Below are 18,702 nucleotides of genomic sequence, written 5' to 3' on the forward strand. Positions count from 1 at the left end.
ATCCACAAATCAAAACCCAACAATTTTCAGTGGTGGAAAACGAAGAAACTAACCTGCAATGGTGGCTCTCGCTGTCGCCGGCACGGAGGAGAAGAACGCGCAACGTAACAGAGGGGAGGAGAGGGGTTCGCGCTGATTTTAGGAAAAAATTAACGTTTGTGTTGTGCCAGGCCGACGTAATTTAACGTCGGGGAGCTCTAGGGCCGACGTAATTTGACGTCGGGGAGCTCTGGGGCCGACGTCCTTTTGAAGATGACGTCGGGGCGCTGGTGGACCGACGTTACTTGACGTCGGGGCGCTAATGGACAAATGTTAAATTTGTCCAGTTATTTACAAAACTGCCACCGGTCATTTTTTACGTGGGTGTTCTTTTGAGCAGACGTTAAACAGGTGACGTTTAAGGCCTTTTTTGTGTTAGTGTATGCAAACACATATTTGTGTTTTTTTAATGTTTAAAAATATATATTATATTAAAAATAATTTAAAATAAAGAAAGGATATAATAAATATTTTTAAATTTATAATTAAGTTTTGAAAAATATGATTAGAAAAGTAAATTAACTTTATAAAAACATATGCCAAAAATATTTTATATTTAATTCGTGAATTTTTTTTCTAAATGGCCAGTTATTGTTAAAACTGCCTAACATCAAAAGTACCTCATTGTGTCCAATTATTATTCTATAAAAGTGTCAATTATTATGTTCATTAAAGTAGGTCTAAGAAGTCAACAACTACAAGTCTCTTACAAAATGGTATTTCTTTGTGTGGATGACATTGTTTGTATATATTTGTATAGACTATTATTCTTTTGTGCATATGTGGATCGATTTACAAAAGCTAATTTGAGGATCCCTACCATATTCTATTTTCATATATATATATATATATATATATATATATATATATATATATATATATAACAATTTGAGAGTGTTATAGTTAATTTTACCAAATTAATTCTATAGTTGAGTTATTTTTACCAAACATGTTAACTTTGTCATTAAATGGGTTGTTGTGCACCTGTGTGATTGTGAATGTTCTTGAAGGATTTGGAGTGGATATTCTCATATTTGTCTCTCATTATTCGAAGGTGAGTGGTGATGCACTGATGTGGGTGGAGTGAACCAGTGGTGGCAGTGTTATGTAATGACATGTACTAGTGTGAGGGAAGTGAACCACTCTTGGTGATGGACTATGTGTGAGTGCACATGAGGGGTTGTGCACTGGTTACATAACCGGTACAATTATGTGTGTGTAACACTAGTTATGTAATCTGTGTTGGTGCAGTGTGAAAAGTGACACCAATTACGAAATAGGTGTTGTATTGTGTAATGTGTGTATAATAATATTTATATATATATATATATATATATATATATATATATATATATATATATATATATAATCGGTGAATTATTAAAATAAAAATTCAGATGACTATGAGTCATTTCTTAGCATGAGAATCATTACAATAAAATAATAACAAAAATCAGTGTAAATTATCAAAATAAACATTCAGATGACTATGAGTCATGATTAAATTAATTTATTATAACTTTGATAGACAATAACAAAGACACCAAAAATTATTGTCCAAATATAAATTCGATAAATGATAAACACGGATAAAGTTGAACAATTTTTGACGGTTAAGACACTGAAATTGCACAGGTAAAAAGCATGAAGTGTGCTTTTATTTATTTATCTTTGCCTTTTAAACAAATCTATGATATGGGACTGATACTGATAACATTGTAACACCACAAAATTTTCAGCTTGACCCTACTATTTGAGTGAGGAAGAAAGAAGATACACGTTGGTAGATGGCACAGTTTTGGAGTATAACGTGAACATTTTTTTCGGTGACGGTGGACTTTTTAGCCTCAGAATTTTTCTTCAACAAACCATTTGGAAAATTACAGCTTCAAACTCTGTATAAATTCATCACCATTTTCCAAATTCTTTGCTCCACTCACTTTCAGTATTCAGTTTTCAGCTCATTCAGAAAGTGGTGCTGAAAACTAAGAGTGAAGAAGAAGAAGAAGATGGAATCTTCCAAACAGAGTGGTGGAGAAAATGGTGGAAGTTCTGTGAACAATAACACCAAAGGCTTCACTCTGCAAGTCCTTACAGGGCGTTGGTTCATGGCTTTTTCCTCATTCATGATCATGTCTGTATCAGGAGCAAGCTACATGTTCAGTCTATACTCAAGGGAAATCAAATCAGTTTTAGGGTATGATCAATCCACCCTCAATCTGTTAAGTTTCTTCAAGGATTTAGGGTCCAACATAGGCATCATTTCAGGCCTAATCAATGAGGTAACACCCCCTTGGGTGGTGTTAACAATTGGTGGGGTTCTCAACTTTTTTGGCTATTTCACAATTTGGCTTGCAGTGACCAGAAAAATCCCCAGGCCCCAGGTGTGGAAAATGTGTTTGTACATCTTCATTGGAGCAAATTCTCACTGTTCCACTAACACTGGAGTCATTGTGACCAGTGTGAAGAACTTCCCAGGCACAAGGGGCATTGTCATTGGCCTTCTGAGTGGCTACCTTGGTTTGAGTGCAGCAATCATCACTCAGATATACTATGCCTTCTATGGAAATGACTCCAAATCTCTGATTTTGCTCATGGCATGGCTACCAACTGCTGTAACTTTTCTTTTCTTGCCAGTTATCAGACACCACAAGGGAGTTCAGCAGCCAAATGATTCCAAGGTTTTCTATAATTTCCTCTACACCACTTTAGTTCTTGCAGGTTTCCTCATGGTACTGATCATACTGCAAAAAACTTTCAACTTTACCAAGACTGAGTACTATGTCACTACTATACTCATGCTTGTGTTGCTCATTTTTCCACTTGTTGTTGTCATGTTTGAAGAACAAAAGATATGGAAGAGGAAACAAGTGTTAGGAATCCAAGTGTGAGTCTAAGTCCCACATTGACCAGAATTGAGAAAGTAGAGCACCATATAAGGATCAAGGCCCATAAACCCATTGCCTTAAGGTTTTGGGTTGAGAGTGGTGTCAATGTCTTATGTGGTTGGGCTCAGATCTCATTGGTGTTGTTCTCCCCAGTGAAACCCCCTCTGTAAAACCTGACAAGTGGTATCAGAGCCGATGGTTAAAATCGGTTCAGACGAGTGCAGTAAGGTCCCTGTATCGAAAGTCTTCCTGGCAAAGGATTCCAGGTAAGCGTGTCCCGTTAAGATGAACGGCGGTACGAGAAGGGGTACTCGTGTGGTTGGGAATGCTTCCGCTGGAGGGGGAGTGTACTAATGTGGTTGAAGGGACTCACCCTTGAGGGGGAGATTGTTAGGAATCCAAGTGTGAGTCTAAGTCCCACATTGACCAGAATTGAGAAAGTAGAGCACCATATAAGGATCAAGGCCCATAAACCCATTGCCTTAAGGTTTTGGGTTGAGAGTGGTGTCAATGTCTTATGTGGTTGGGCTCAGATCTCATTGGTGTTGTTCTCCCCAGTGAAACCCCACACCACTCTCAACCCAAAACCTTAAGGCAATGGGTTTATGGGCCTTGATCCTTATATGGTGCTCTACTTTCTCAATTCTGGTCAATGTGGGACTTAGACTCACACTTGGATTCCTAACAACAAGAACACAGAGACAGTGAAAAAAACCCTCCTAAGCCTTTGAATATAGCAACAGAGATGCCAAATCTAGAGAGTTCTGCAGAGGATGCACCAAAGCAAGTTTCCTGCTGGAAAAACATGTTCAGTCCACCAAGTAGAGGTGAAGACTATACAATACTTCAAGCCATTTTTAGCCTTGACATGGTGATTCTTTTCCTAGCAACAATTTGTGGACTTGGTGGTACACTCACTGTGGTAAACAACTTGAGCCAAATTGGTACATCCTTAGGATATTCATCACATAGTGTTACAACATTTGTGTCCCTTATGGCTATTTGGATCTATATGGGGAAAATTGTGCAGGGTGTGATCTCAGAAATGATCATAGCCAAATTTAAAGTTCCTAGGCCTATTTTGTTCACATCAATTCTTGTGATGCCTTGTGTTGGCCACCTTCTGATTGCTTTCAATGTGCCAAATGGTCTCTATGCAGCCTCAATTATCATTGGATTCTGCTTTGGGGCAAACTGGCCATTGCTATTTTCCATCATATCAGAACTTTTTGGTCTGAAATTTTACTCAACTCTGTATAATGTTGGGTCAGTGGCAAGTCCAATTGGATCATACCTGTTCAGTGTGAGGGTTGCAGGGTATTTGTATGACAAGGAGGCCAGAAGGCAAATGGAAGCATTAGGAATGAAGAGAAAACCTGGGGAGGAGTTGAATTGCAATGGAAGTGAGTGTTACAAAATGGCTTTCATTATAATCACTGCAGTGAGCCTGTTTGGGGCACTTGTGTCTCTCATCTTGGTGTTAAGGACTAGAGAGTTTTATAAAGGTGACATATACAAGAAGTTCAGAGAAGAACATGGAACTGCTGAAGCTGAAATTGGTCTCACTCAGAACAAGATTGCACAACAACATGCTGCAAATCAAGGCTAGATATCTTTGCCAAGGAATTCATAGATACTTTATCATTAGCATAATATATATATATATATATATATATATATATATATATATATATATATATATATATAAAGTAGATCTTGATTAATAAAGGTTTGATTACTAATTTCATTTGTTTTTATTTCGATTTTCTTTTCTTTTCTTTTCAATAAAGTTGCATGCTAGATGATTTAATTTAATATTTTCGTTAAATTTGTATAAATGACATTTATGTGGTCACAGTAAATATCATATGTCAATTCATCATATTTTTATTTTTATTTTTGGTTTTTTCTACATGTTAGGTTTGTAATGTCAGCATCAATTTCATGTGTTATTGTCAACATCATGGGAGAGTATTTTTGTTAAGTGACAGTATGTTGTATTTAATTCGGTCTCAATATTTATTCTTCTACCCAACTTAGTCCCAATTATTTTTTAAGAAAAATGTACAATGTTGTTTCAGTCCAAAATATAATTGAATTCAGTTTCCTTCGTTGTAACATCTCATTTAATAGTATAAAACTACTAAATAAAATATTAAAGTTTGACAAAGCAAAACAAATAGTTATAGGAATATATAAAATATTAATACAGTTATTCGAAATAATAACTATAATAATATGAAATATACAGAGAATTATTCTATAGATATCTAAGATTTTTTTAAAAAAGAGACAACTCCTATACTACTAAGGAAGTCTAAGCACTACTCCACATTCTCTTGTTGTTCTCCAGCAGAGGAGTATCCTCATTTGTGTTCTCCTATGCTCATAGAGTTAAGTGATCATTGCAAAAGAGACAAACAAAACACAACCAACGCAAAACACACAATAAGGTTAGTTAGTTACAAAAGAAATATTCATATATAATTAAATCATGTCAAATACCTACAAACATGATATAAAACATATATATGTCTATAATCACATAAGAAGTTGACACTAAACTCAATTATCTGGATATACGCCTCCATATTAAATCCATATGTTAATGCATACACTACAATTATCACCACATAAAATCTCTCCTTGAAATTCCTTCAATAATACCATTATTATACATACTCACCACAACATCTTTTTATCAAATATTAATAATTTTAAATTATCAACAAAGTAAATTCAGCCAAATAGAAGCATTCACAACCTAAAAATAGCAAACTGAACAAATTAGAGAAGATTGGTATCCGTGGACAAAATTCACGGTAGATAGTTGGTATTTATGGATATTTATTATCCACGGATAGCAGGTAGTAGATATTTTAATACCCGTTCATAAACAGGTCAGATGTAGATATCATACTATTTCGTACTGTATCTGTAGGTATCCGTTACCCGCAAAAAAAATTAAAATTAAAATCTAATTTATATTTTATTAAATTTAATTTAATTAAAATTAAAATTTATATATTTTATTAGATTAAATTTAATTAAAATTAAAATTTATTTTTTAATCAATTTAATTTTTATTTAAGTTTATTTTAAAAAATTAAAAAATATCCTTTTTAAACCGTGGATTTTAAAAATCCACAAGTATTTTTAAAACGAGTACCAGTACCCTACAAATAACAAAATGGATAATGAGTAATTTTTTCTATTATATATCAGATTACGAATAGACATTATTCATACTCATATGGATTGTTATTTCTAAACATTCTTTTTATCAGCATATCGAAATATACGGTAGATGATATGGTTATGTTTAGGGATGGCAACGGGGCGGGGCGGGGATGAGTTACGCTATCCCATACTCATCCCCGTAAAAAAAATTCATTCCCCATCCACATACCCAAACTCAACGGGTATCAAACTTTTGTCCCATCCACATCCCCACCGGGTAACGGGTATAATCTCGTACCCATACCCGTACCCATTTTCTTACTACTTTAATATTAATTTTGAATAATTTTTATAAAATAATAAAAAATTACGGTAAAGGAAACATAATATTATCAAATATTCAATATTAGGAGGATAGTTGTTTCTTCGATATCAAATACTTTGAAATAAATTATAATTGTTTATATTTTATATTGGAATACCAAATAAAATTTCATGAGAACTAAAACATTTATTAAATTTGCAAACATTAATGAAACCTAGTTGATAAAATTTAAAAATAGTTTTTAAAAAAAATATAAAAAGAAAAAAATATTCAAATTAAAATATATTTTATTTTAAATGTTTGTTTACTTCAATTTCTTAAATTATAATAAATTATTTTTTTATACACTAATACAAGTTATAATACATCACTTGATCAAAATGACGCAAATAATAAATAATAAACATTAATAAACATAATAAAATTTTAAAATAGATCTTGTATCTTTTGAACTCCAATATATGTTAGATGGTGATAAAAAAAATATTTATAGCAATTACATTAAATTTTTATATTGTAGTAAATAAAAATTATTTATACAATTAAAGTGAAAAACTTAAAATATAATTGTAATGAGTTAGAAAATAAAAAATAGATTTAGTTATGCCTTTGGTCCCCATTTTTATAACAAAATCTCAATTTGGTCCCTCTATTTTTTTATCTCATTTTGGTCTCTGTTTTAGGAAATTTGATCTCAATTTAGTCCTTTCCGTTATTGGTACAGTAACAGCGTTAATTGAGGTATCACACGTTAGTTCTTGGATTTTCTGAATTTTTTTTTTGAATTTTTTTTGAATTATTTATTTATTTATTTTTATGAATTTTTTTTAAAAAAAATTGTCACGTGTCAAATGATCGTCGTGTGGCAATGACATAGTGATGTGGCAGTGATAATGTCACATGTCAATATTATGCCAGGTGTCATTTCCTCGGTCTCAATTTGGTCTTTGTATTCTAATTTTTGTCTCAATTTAGTTCCTATTTTTGTAAAAATAGTCCAATTTTTTCTCTCTCCACATTGAAACAAAAATTAATTTTTATATAAATGTTATATAAATATTTTTATTAAATTCGATATTTTTATTCAAATTGATATTTTTATTATATATTTTTAATATAACTAAGTTTATTTAAATTTTTGTTTCACATTCAAATTTACTTAAAATTGTTTTCAAATTTTAAATTTATATGTTTTTTATTGTTACATGAATTAGTTAAAATTATTTTTAAACTTTTTATAATTTTTATTTTTACATCAATTCAAACATTTGTGTACAAATTATTGAACTTTACACATTTTAAAAATATACAATTATTTGAAATATAAATTCAAATAAAAAAATAATATTAAAGTATGATGTAATAAAATATCAATATAATTTATGATTTTTTTATTAACATTATTATTTATTAACAACTTTAAAACAATTTTAAGTAAAGTTCAATGTAAAATATTAATTAATTAAACTTAATTTTGTTAAAAATATTTACTTGAAATATCAATTTTGATAGAAATATTTGTGTACATTTATATAGAAATTAAATTTGATTTCAATTTGGAGAGGGACAAAGTTGCTCAATTTTTACAAAAATGGAACTAAATTGAGACAAAAATTAAAATAATGGACCAAATTGAGAAAGTGGAAATGACACTTGTCATATAAGTGACATATGTCATTGTCACTGTCACATCACTTTGTCACTACCACGTGGCACGACGACACGACAACTTGTCACGTGACAAATTTTTTATTTTTTTAAAAAAATTCAAAAAAATAAGTAAAGAATAAAAAAAATTCAAAGATTCCATAAACTGACACATGACACCCCTTTAACGGTGTTACTATACCACTAACAGAAAGGACCAAATTGAGACAAACACAAATAGAGGGACTAAATTGAGATTTTGCTACGAAAATGGGGACCAAAGGTATAATTAAACCTAAAAAGTAATTAGATAAAATATATCAAAATAGTATTCTACATGATGAAAATAAACAAAAAATAAAAATATTAAAAAATTAACAAATGTGTGTCTTATAAACAATTTGGAGACTATTGAAAGGAATTACACAAAGAAAAATAAATGTATAATTAAGGGTATGATAAGATGAAAAATATCTTAGAGATCTAAGAAAAATTTTCAAATATCAACATATATACTCAATGTTTGAGAAATAACAAAAATTGTTTTAGCGAAACAAAAAAGTTCTTCAAATGAAACAAAAATTAATAATAAGTATTTTTTTATATTACCTAGTAAATGAAATATTTATGATATTAAACATTTAAATTGAAAGTATTAAACATTCTCATGTGAAAGAAAAATATACAATAAATAAAAATATTAAAAAATAATAGAAATATTCAAATGTTAGAAATACAATTTTTTTTATTGACATATATCATTTTAACATAATTACATAAATGTTATGATAAGATAAAAAATATATTGGAGATGTGAATGAGTTTCATAACAAACCAAATAATTAAAAGAAATAAAAAATGGAAAGTATATATATATATATATATATATATATATATATAAAATTACTTAATTAATTGTGAATATTTTAATAATTTAAACGAGGCTAGAGATATGGCGGGGACGGATATTATGGCGGGGATATTTATATTCTCATCCCCATACCCATACCCAATTGAAAAAATCGGGAATTTCCCATACCCATACTCATACCCAGTCAATGCTGAGATTCTCCGTCAAAACGGGAACGGGTTCAGACAATACTCATGAGGACGGGTTTATTTGCCATCTCTAGTTATGTTGTCACTGAAATTAAATATATTACGTATCATATAACAGTTTGTAAGTTCTCTTTAATGATAGTTTACACAAAATATTGTCTCATTCTTTTAGTGCATCAAAGAAATTGTTGACATATTTTTTTAGGGTTTCTTTCTTCTTAAGCACTTGTAGAAAAGAAAAAAATATAAAGAATTATTAAAATTAGTTTTATAAAATAAAATCAATTTATGTATAAAGTAATTTATAGAAATTCTCTCATAATTTATCTAAATTTATATTTGCCTTTGCTAAAAGATAATAAAAGTGGAAATAAGGTTAAATGGAAAACAACTAGCAATTGGTACCGTTAACACACAGCAAAAATTAAAGCACTAAAGATAAACAGTAACTAACTAGGGAAAGATAAATAGTAAATGAAAAATATTTACCACTAAAAGTAATGGTTCAAGCTTGGATATTCATATAGTATTTTTTATTTTTTATTTTTATGTTTTGCTTGAATTGTAGAGAATGAGAAAGAAAACAAATAAAGAGAAAAATACTGGAAAATTGAGAATTAGTTATATGAAGAAAAAGTAGTAAAAAGTGAAGAAAAATTAATAAAAAAAATTATAGTTGGTTCAATTGATAACTTGTTGGATTCTCTTATATATATATATATATATATATATATATATATATATATATATATATATATATATATATATATATATATATATATAGAAAATAATCTATAAAATAAAACTTAAAATTATAAATTAGAATTAAAATATAAATATAAATCAAAATTTTAATAAATAAAAAGTTTATATTTCAAAATAACAAATTTATATTTCAAAAAAAAAATATCGAAATAAATGAATTTTCAAAATATCAAAATTAAAATTAATTACTTGGATTTAATTTATTATTTTATTAATTTAATTGTTTATTTTCTTATAATATAAACATATATTGGTAAAGTATTAATAATATATTTATTAAAAAGATTATCAACGTTTAGAAAAACTGATTAAAACGTGAAATAATAATTTTTTAAAGAAATGATATTATTTCAAGCATAATAAATTATAAATATTTTATTATTAGTTATATACATAATTAATTATGCATAAAATATGATTGGTATAATCATTTCAATCTACCATGAAAATTTTCTTGCTTAAAAAAACGTATCTTATTTTTCATGTTTTAATTTTCATTTTTATCTATTAGGCATGTTAAACAACAAATTACTGTAAACAAATACACTATTGTAAGTTTACAATTTATATTTATTAAATAAAATAATAATAATATAAAACTCTATTTAAATAAATATAAAATTTTAATTTATTAAAATAGAATAAGATATATTAATTAACATTCCTACAAGGAAAAGTAAAGGATACAAATACGAGATCCATGTATATCTTAAAATAAGGAAGAAAATATTTATTAAATATATGATATAAACAAAATTCATTCATAATTAATTAATAAGATTCATTTATCTGTAATTATATTTTATATATCAACAAATCTAAAAAGCTTATAAACACATTTTATTAAGTAGAGTATAATAATCTTATACTCACTTTCATCTATATAAATCTTTTAAGGCTAAATTACTCTTTTTATCCTTTATTTGTTAAGTAATATCAATTTGGTCCTCAAATTTTTTTAAAAATATTCAATTTAGTCATTACTGTTAGTTTGACCAGACAGTGTTAAAATCATCGTCACGTGTCAATTTATGGATTTTTAAAATTTGTTTGAATTTTTGTGTGTCAAAATGACTCAATTTGGTCCCTATATTTAGCTTTAGTTTCAATTTAATCCCATTTTTTGTAAAAATGAAGTAATATTGTCCCTCCTTAAATTGACACTCAATTTATTTTTTAATAAATCTTATAGTGATATTCTTACTAAAATTAACATTTTTATTAAATATTTTTATAAACATTTTAAATTAACTTTAAATCTTATGCAAAACATTAGACTTTGGTTTTGTTTTGAACATAAAATTTTGTTCCTAAACTTATATGTGACAAGTTATTTGATTTTTAATCTTCACTAAGTTTGTATAATATGATATACTTGATATATTTATATATGATGACAAATAATAAAACTAAAAAAAAAAACTTGTTTAAAAATATTTCTACAAATATTTAATAAAAATGTCAATTTTATTAAGAATATCATCATAAGATATAAAAAAAATTAAATTAAGTGTCAATTTAACTAGTGACAATATCATTGCTTCATTTTTACAAAAATTGAAACTAAAAATAAATATAGAGACCAAATTGAGTCATTTTGACACGTGACACAATTGTAAAGTGACACATGTAAAAAATTTAAAAAAATCAAAAAATAAAATAAATAAAAAAACAGAAATTGACACATGACGTTGACTTTAACCCCGTCTGGTCAAAATTAACTGATCAAAATTAACGGCAATGATCAAATTAAATCATTTTTAAAGAGAATGATGACCAAATTGAGACAACAAATTGAGAATCAAACTGATATTATTTGACAAATAGAGGAAGTAAAAGAGTAATTTAACCATCTTTTAATATGAATCTTTTTATTATAATAACTCATAGTCCAAATATACATCATTAATAATATAATTAGCTCACCTTAAAGATATTTCGGTCAAATTCTCTATTAACAACATTAATTTAATTTAACTATACAAAATAACCAACATAAGTTTTATTTAAATAGGAACTATAAAAAAATATTTATTGGTATTTTCCTTTTCATTTTTATCTAGAAACTCATAAGAAAAGTCTTAATCATGCCATCCTTTTCCTTCATGATAACCATATGAATGTCAAATCATTCACATGAATCCATGATATAAAAACTATATTGATTATTATTGAGAGTTGAACTATTTTTTTTATTTGTATATCTTAATAAATATAAATTATTTAATTTACAGTCATATATATTTATTATATATTATATTTATTTATTATATTTTTGTAATTATAATTAATTATAAATGTATAATTAATTTAAGTTATTATTTTAAAATTATAGTTGTTTTCAATATAAATTTTTTATTTTATTTTGTATTATTATATTTAATATTAACAAAAAACAATTAACGAAATTACAAGTTGAAAGAAATAAGTATGAATAAAGACAAAATTATCAAGAAAAATATCAAGAAATACATCCAAGAAATATAGAGAAGAACTTACCTTTAAAATTAGACATTTCAGAAATAGTTTTCTTTATATGATTGTAAAGGAATAATTGATTAGAATCGGAAAGCAACACAAATGCACTTAACACAATTTCTGGAAAAAAAAAAACAAAAAACTGGAATTGAAAACAAATATGCATTGATATAAAAATTGAAGATGGAAAAACATATTTATATTGAATTCAAGAATTAAAATAAAAGATATTATACTACAGCCACCGAAGATCACTCTACTCACAATATTTTGCACTATCCGCAAAACTGAAACTAGCGACGCAATAACATACTACATCATTTATACACCTCTACACCTACCTATTTATACACTTCCCTACACCTACCGATTTATAGAGGGAAAAAATTACTCTTAAATTTTACAAATAAAAGAAGATGAAAGAAGTTAAGCCATATTGGTTGTGCGGTTAAAGCTTAGATGGTTTGTTATGATTCATCAGCTCAGTAAATATGTTAAGCTAAGTTCAAATATTTTTTAGTTAGGTCAGCCTTGTTTTAATTTAAATTGGTTTTTACCCCTTTGAAACCAAAATCAAAAGAATTCAAATTAGTTTTATTTTTCTTTTTATTTGCACACCACATAACACTAGGGTCTCTTACTGCAAAAAAGAGTGAATTGTGTCAAAACACAACCAAGTTAGAATTTACTAAAATACGACAAATACATTCATAATTGATCCAACCAATCTTTAAAATCAGAACTGAACCCACGGTTGCTTAGGGTTAAGTGTTTCATCTCTCAGCACAATAGCACAATAGGAATATTAACAGTGCCATAAGCTTGAAAAATTTCTAAAATCAACCACTAGATTAGAGCAATGTACTTATAATCAACAAAAATTTCTTAAGCTTACAATGTGGTTTGAGTTATGTGGTTTGAGTTAGGATGTGGTCAAGGAATGGATGCAAGGCTAAAATCAGGGAAAGGTAACTATGGGAAAAATCTCGAAACAGCAGCAGTGTGAGTTCAGTGTTTTTACCTTCAACATCATTCAACCATTCATATTTTTTCTTCTTTCTTTTACTTTTCATTACCAACGTGAAAATAAATTGAAAGTTATATAAGCTTATATTGTTAACTAAACCAATATGATTATTCTTGTTTTTTTTTTTTTCAATCAATCATTTTGTAACTTGAATTAGCTATTAAATTGCTTTGTATCCTTTCTTCCAAATAGAAGTTTCACAATCTTAAATATAACAAAGAAATTTGTTTTAATGATTTCTGCTAGGTTTTTCTTTTCATCTATTTATAGTTTAATATTTTTACATTGAACACCATATTCAATCTATATAATATTTTGTCTCTAAATCTTACAATTGGATACAAACTATGATTCACAATTCAAAAATTAGTTCATCAATTGACGATTCCAAAACAATGGCATAATAACAGTGCAGCCTCACTATCAATATGAATACAATCTGAGAAATTCTCTATAACCACCTTTCAAAACAGATAAATCTTTCCTTCCTGTCCATCCTTTTAGAAACATTCATTGAAACAAATGAATTTTAGAAAACACTAGACCGTGCTATGATGCTAATCTTTTTAGTATTATACACTTACATTGTATGTCCTGTTTGTAGAATAACTTCAGGATACATCCAATGTGGTGTGCCCTTCATTGATTTTGCACCATTGGTAGTATAGCCTATATCAATCCACAAATTCAGAAATGATGGCCCAAAACATGTTACCCAAGAAACTCAAAAGATCATAAAGAACTAATAGCATCAACAGTATCATACCAGTTCAACAACTTTCTTGGATACACCAAAGTCTGCAAGTTTAATGCACCCGAATGTTGCCTCCCTATGCACATTGACCAAAATGATAAAGAGAGGCACCAAGGAAGATAATCTTTTAGAATTAAGAGTAAAAGCAAAAGCACGGCACAATATCTCTGAATAATCCCATTATTGTGGAGGTATTCAAGGCCCAGTAAAAGCTGTTTCGTATACATTCTTATAACCTGAAAAAAAAATTGTGAATATTGAGCATCAAAAGAATCACAACGCGATAGATTTTGAATGTGCTTCATAAAATAATAAATGAATATCACTTACGGATTGGGGGAAGGATCCAAACTTCTCTAAAAGGGATGAGATATAGAACCACCCGGTACAAACTCCAGTAGAATATTTAAGGAGTTCTCCTCTGTGGCAGTTCCCATGAATCTCTGTCATAATAAATAAATAACAACCAAAATGGAGAGGGGAAACAATTACTACATTATTGAACACCACGGAATCAAAGTATACTGATTCGCATAATAAGATCACACTCAACAATATTTGGATGCTTAAGATTCTTGAGAAGTTTGACTTCTTTTTCTAGCTCACGAATATTAACCTGACTCATCAGGGCATAAAGAGATCTTCTATCAATCATCAAGTAGAACATTAACCAGCTTACACAAAAACAAGAACACTATTGCTTTACACACAAGATGTGAAGTGATACATCATCACTCATTAAACACCATGACCACTAAAAACACATCAACGAAGCTCAACAATGCAAACCCATAGCACAGTAGCAGTACTAAAATCACGTAAAAGTGAAACCAGATTTTTACCTGTGTATTCTCCTTGTAAGCGCGACCAGACGCTATTAAAACCTAACAAAAAGACATAAATAAAACAGTTAGAACGTAATTAAGCAAGATTGTAGGAGAAAAAGAGGTGAAACAGAAATAGACCTTAATCAGCTTTTTGTGTTTCCATTGTTAATTGACTATTTCAACTTTCATGTGCTTGCTTAACTGCCCCAAGGTTAACTGAATAGCCTCCAGATGTGAATGCAAGTAATCACCAGCCACAAACTCTCTAAAGCTTCCATCCACCTCAATGACACTGCAAGCAACCTCTTTACTTGTTCCTCTTTTCTTCATCATTTGTTTAACACCCTCCACATCTCTCCACCTTTGCTCCGTAGCATACATGTTTCTCAACATCACATAGTTTCCCGCAACATCCTCATCAATTTTCACCACCTTTTTAAGCACTTTCTCTGCCCTTGATACATCATTGAAGTAAACACAAGCAAAGAGAAAAGAACTCAGTATTATCCCGTTAGCATCGTAAGGCATGGCTTGAATTAATTCTTCAGCCTCATCCAAGCATCCAGCTCTTCCTAGAAGGTCAACTACACAACCATAATGCTCAATCTCAGGCACGACTCCAAATCTCTCCATTTCTTTGAACCATCTTCTTCCTTCCTCCACCAAACCACAATGGTTGCAAGCAGATAGTACACTAATCATAGTTACCTCATTTGGTCTAAACCCTTCTTCCATCATCCTTGCAAACACCTCCAATGCTTCCTTGGCACAGCCATTGATAGCAAAACCATTTATCAAAGCATTCCACGAAGTCGTTTCCCTCTCAGTCATCTCCTCAAAAACCAATTTCGCTTTCATAATTTCACCACATTTTGCATACATATCAATCAAAGCAGTGCCAACACGAGCAGACCTATCAAACTTCTTCCTTTGGGCAAACCTGTGAATCCAACCACCAAAATCCAAAGCACCCAAATCAGCCACAGCGGGAAGAACACACAGAACAGTTACCTCATTTGGCTCCACCAACACCGTCTGCATCTCACGAAACAACTCCAACGCTTCATGAGACCTTCTATTCTGGCAATAGCCTCCAATCATGGCATTCCAAGTAAACAAATTTTTATCCGGCATAACGTCAAACATCAACCTAGCATTTTCGACGTCACCATTACCACAATACCCAGAAATCATACTAGTCCAAGAAACCACGTTCCTCTCCTCCATCTCATCAAACAACTCCCTCGCCAAACCCACACATCCCGTCTTTACATACCCATCAATCATTGCATTGAAAGCAACAACGTCCCGATCCTCCATCTCATCGAAAAGCCTCCTAGCCTCATCCATATCCCCACACCTCGCATACCCCACAATAACCGCGGTCCACGAAACCCTGCTCTTTACAGACATTTCATCAAACACCTTCTTCGCATTATCCAAAATCCCAAACTTCACATACATATCCACCAAAGCAGTTGACACGTACAAATCAAAGCAAAGCCCGTTTCTTAAAATCACCCCGTGAAGCTGCGAACCCTCCCACCTGGCCACACGAGCCGAGCAACCCTTCACGAGCGCAGTGAAGGTGTACCCATCAGGCGTAAAAGGCGGTGTTTTGCGGCAAAGGTCTCGGAAGAGGGTGAAAGGCTCGGAGAACTGGCGAGCCGCGAAGTGAGTAGCGATCATGGAGTTGCAGAGGAAGGTGTCGCGGGTGCGAACGAGGTCGAAGAAGTTGCGCGCGTGTTGTACGAGCGCGTGATGAGGCGTAGCGGATATGGCGGCGAGGGAGGCGCAGGTGGTTATGAAAGCTGTGAGGAGTTTGAGGTTGTTGTGGAAAGAGTGTCGCAGCATGAAGGCGTGAATTTGAAGAAGGGTGGTAACGCTCTTTGTCTTGCATTGGAGAAGGTTTAAGCATCTTCTCTCTGCGTTGCTCCATAGCATTCTTCGTTGAGGTTGGTATTCATCTCCCATTATTCTTCCTTCTTCTTCTTCCTCTACTCTTACTTTTTACATGTTAAAAGCATATATTAACCCTTTTATATGTTAAATGTTATTATTTATTGAATGTCATCATATGTTAATAATCAATTTTTGACTATGAATACTCATCTAACACGATCAAAATAATCTTAAAAATGGAAAATCATTTTGTAAATTCAATGCTTTATGACCCATTATTTTGAAGTTCTTTCTTTACGTTGGGTGCTTTCATTTGTTTAAAAAAAATAATGATATTTTAATTATTAAATTTTGATTAAAAAAATAATAATATTTTAATTACTAAATTTTGACTACAAAATACTATTCTATGACATATAAGAAGTGAAGGTGACTTGTTAAGGTTTTGTGAGATGTTTATATATAGGAAAATTATTTTTTGACAAAACTTTTTAACAAACTTTTGAAAAAGTTTCTATAAATAAAATTAAATAGATTAATTTTTTTATTTTTTAATCAAAATAAAGTAATAATTGTAATATTTTTTTTTTACTTAAAAAGGTAATTTATCAAAAGTTTTTCAAATTTTTTTTGTTAAATTATCATCTTCCTTATGTATAATGGTGAACCTGTATGCTAAAAAAAATGTGTGAAAAAAAATAACAATATGCATATAATTTGATAAAAATACTAATACTATGATTAATTTTGTATATACATTTTACATTTATTACGTGATAAATGTTTTTTAATTGCTATAGAAGCGTTGACATTAGATAATTTTATTTTTTAGTTTATGTACGTACTATTTTCACTGTTACTGTAATTTTGTATGCTACATGATAGGTTAGAAGTATTTGTTGATATTATTAATGATAAAAAATTTAAGGAACTAACTATATGGTTTTATGTTTCGGGACATTATTTAAAAATTATGATACATCATACTTCAATTTAGATCATGTATCTGTGTCCGATACATATCGTATACAATACTTTAACGATAATTATCAATAAAGTATATAATTTATAAAGTATCTAATTTATAAAGTCGTAGTACAGTACAATAAATTTTTTGAATAATAATTAATTTTAGTAACAAAAAATAATTAGTCACTATATAGTGACCAATTTGACAACTAAAATAATTCCAAAAAATTATAATTAATATCTAAATTGATAATTAAAATAGTTTCAATTACAAATTAATTTTTAAATTGGTCACCAACATTAACTACCAGGTTTTGACTACCAAAATAATTTGTCTCTAATTAGAAAATTTGGATTCACATATTAACAATCTTATATTTATTATGTTTGTAAGAATTATGGTAAAATTTTCAATATTCATATATCATGTATATATCACATATTGTATTTTATTATTTTAAAAATAAATGTATCGACGTATCAAATATGTGTCGTATCTAATATACATATCGTATTTGATCATCATACTTTAAAAACTTTGTTTAACGAAATTGAATCCAAATATATCACAACCAACAACATATTTGGAATATGTAAGACTTAAATTTAGTTTTAGTTTTTTTTATTGGAATACGTGTAAGGGGAGTTAATATATTTACTAGGAAAATTATCCTAGACAAGGAAGAAGATAACTTCGATCGGACCTTAGTCTGGATTCGAAAACAAAGAAGAAACAGCTTTGACATTGGCAAGTCACACATTTTATCCCTCTGAGTCCCTTTATTTAAGTTGAATTGAAATTTTAATAGAATTTGAAAATATACAAATTGTATATATATTTT

At 29.4% G+C, this 18,702-nt stretch overlaps 2 protein-coding genes across 2 annotated transcripts; one reads left to right on the plus strand and one right to left on the minus strand.

Moving 5' to 3' along the window:
- Positions 1 to 1,790: 1,790 nt before the first annotated feature.
- LOC114190836 (protein NUCLEAR FUSION DEFECTIVE 4-like) lies at positions 1,791 to 4,873 on the plus strand. Its single transcript, XM_085675635.1, has 3 exons — positions 1,791 to 2,926; positions 3,186 to 3,193; positions 3,620 to 4,873. Exons 1-3 carry the CDS (start codon positions 2,049 to 2,051, stop codon positions 4,534 to 4,536), a joined length of 1,803 nt encoding a protein of 600 aa, XP_085531761.1. The 5' UTR covers positions 1,791 to 2,048; the 3' UTR covers positions 4,537 to 4,873.
- Positions 4,874 to 13,011: 8,138 nt separating this feature from the next.
- Positions 13,012 to 17,002, minus strand: AHG11 (Pentatricopeptide repeat (PPR-like) superfamily protein). The gene is made up of 5 exons (XM_028079126.2): positions 15,128 to 17,002; positions 15,005 to 15,046; positions 14,493 to 14,605; positions 14,175 to 14,398; positions 13,012 to 14,077 (listed from the first exon to the last, which is right to left on the minus strand). The coding sequence occupies exon 1, from the start codon at positions 16,961 to 16,963 to the stop codon at positions 15,155 to 15,157; it is 1,809 nt and encodes a 602-aa protein (XP_027934927.1). The 5' UTR covers positions 16,964 to 17,002; the 3' UTR covers positions 13,012 to 14,077; positions 14,175 to 14,398; positions 14,493 to 14,605; positions 15,005 to 15,046; positions 15,128 to 15,154.
- Between the last annotated feature and the right edge of the window lie 1,700 nt (positions 17,003 to 18,702).

Source organism: Vigna unguiculata, chromosome 7 (assembly GCF_037176805.1).
Source record: "Vigna unguiculata cultivar grain cowpea cultivar isolate G323 ecotype 2 chromosome 7, ASM3717680v1, whole genome shotgun sequence".
NCBI lineage: Eukaryota > Viridiplantae > Streptophyta > Magnoliopsida > Fabales > Fabaceae > Vigna > Vigna unguiculata.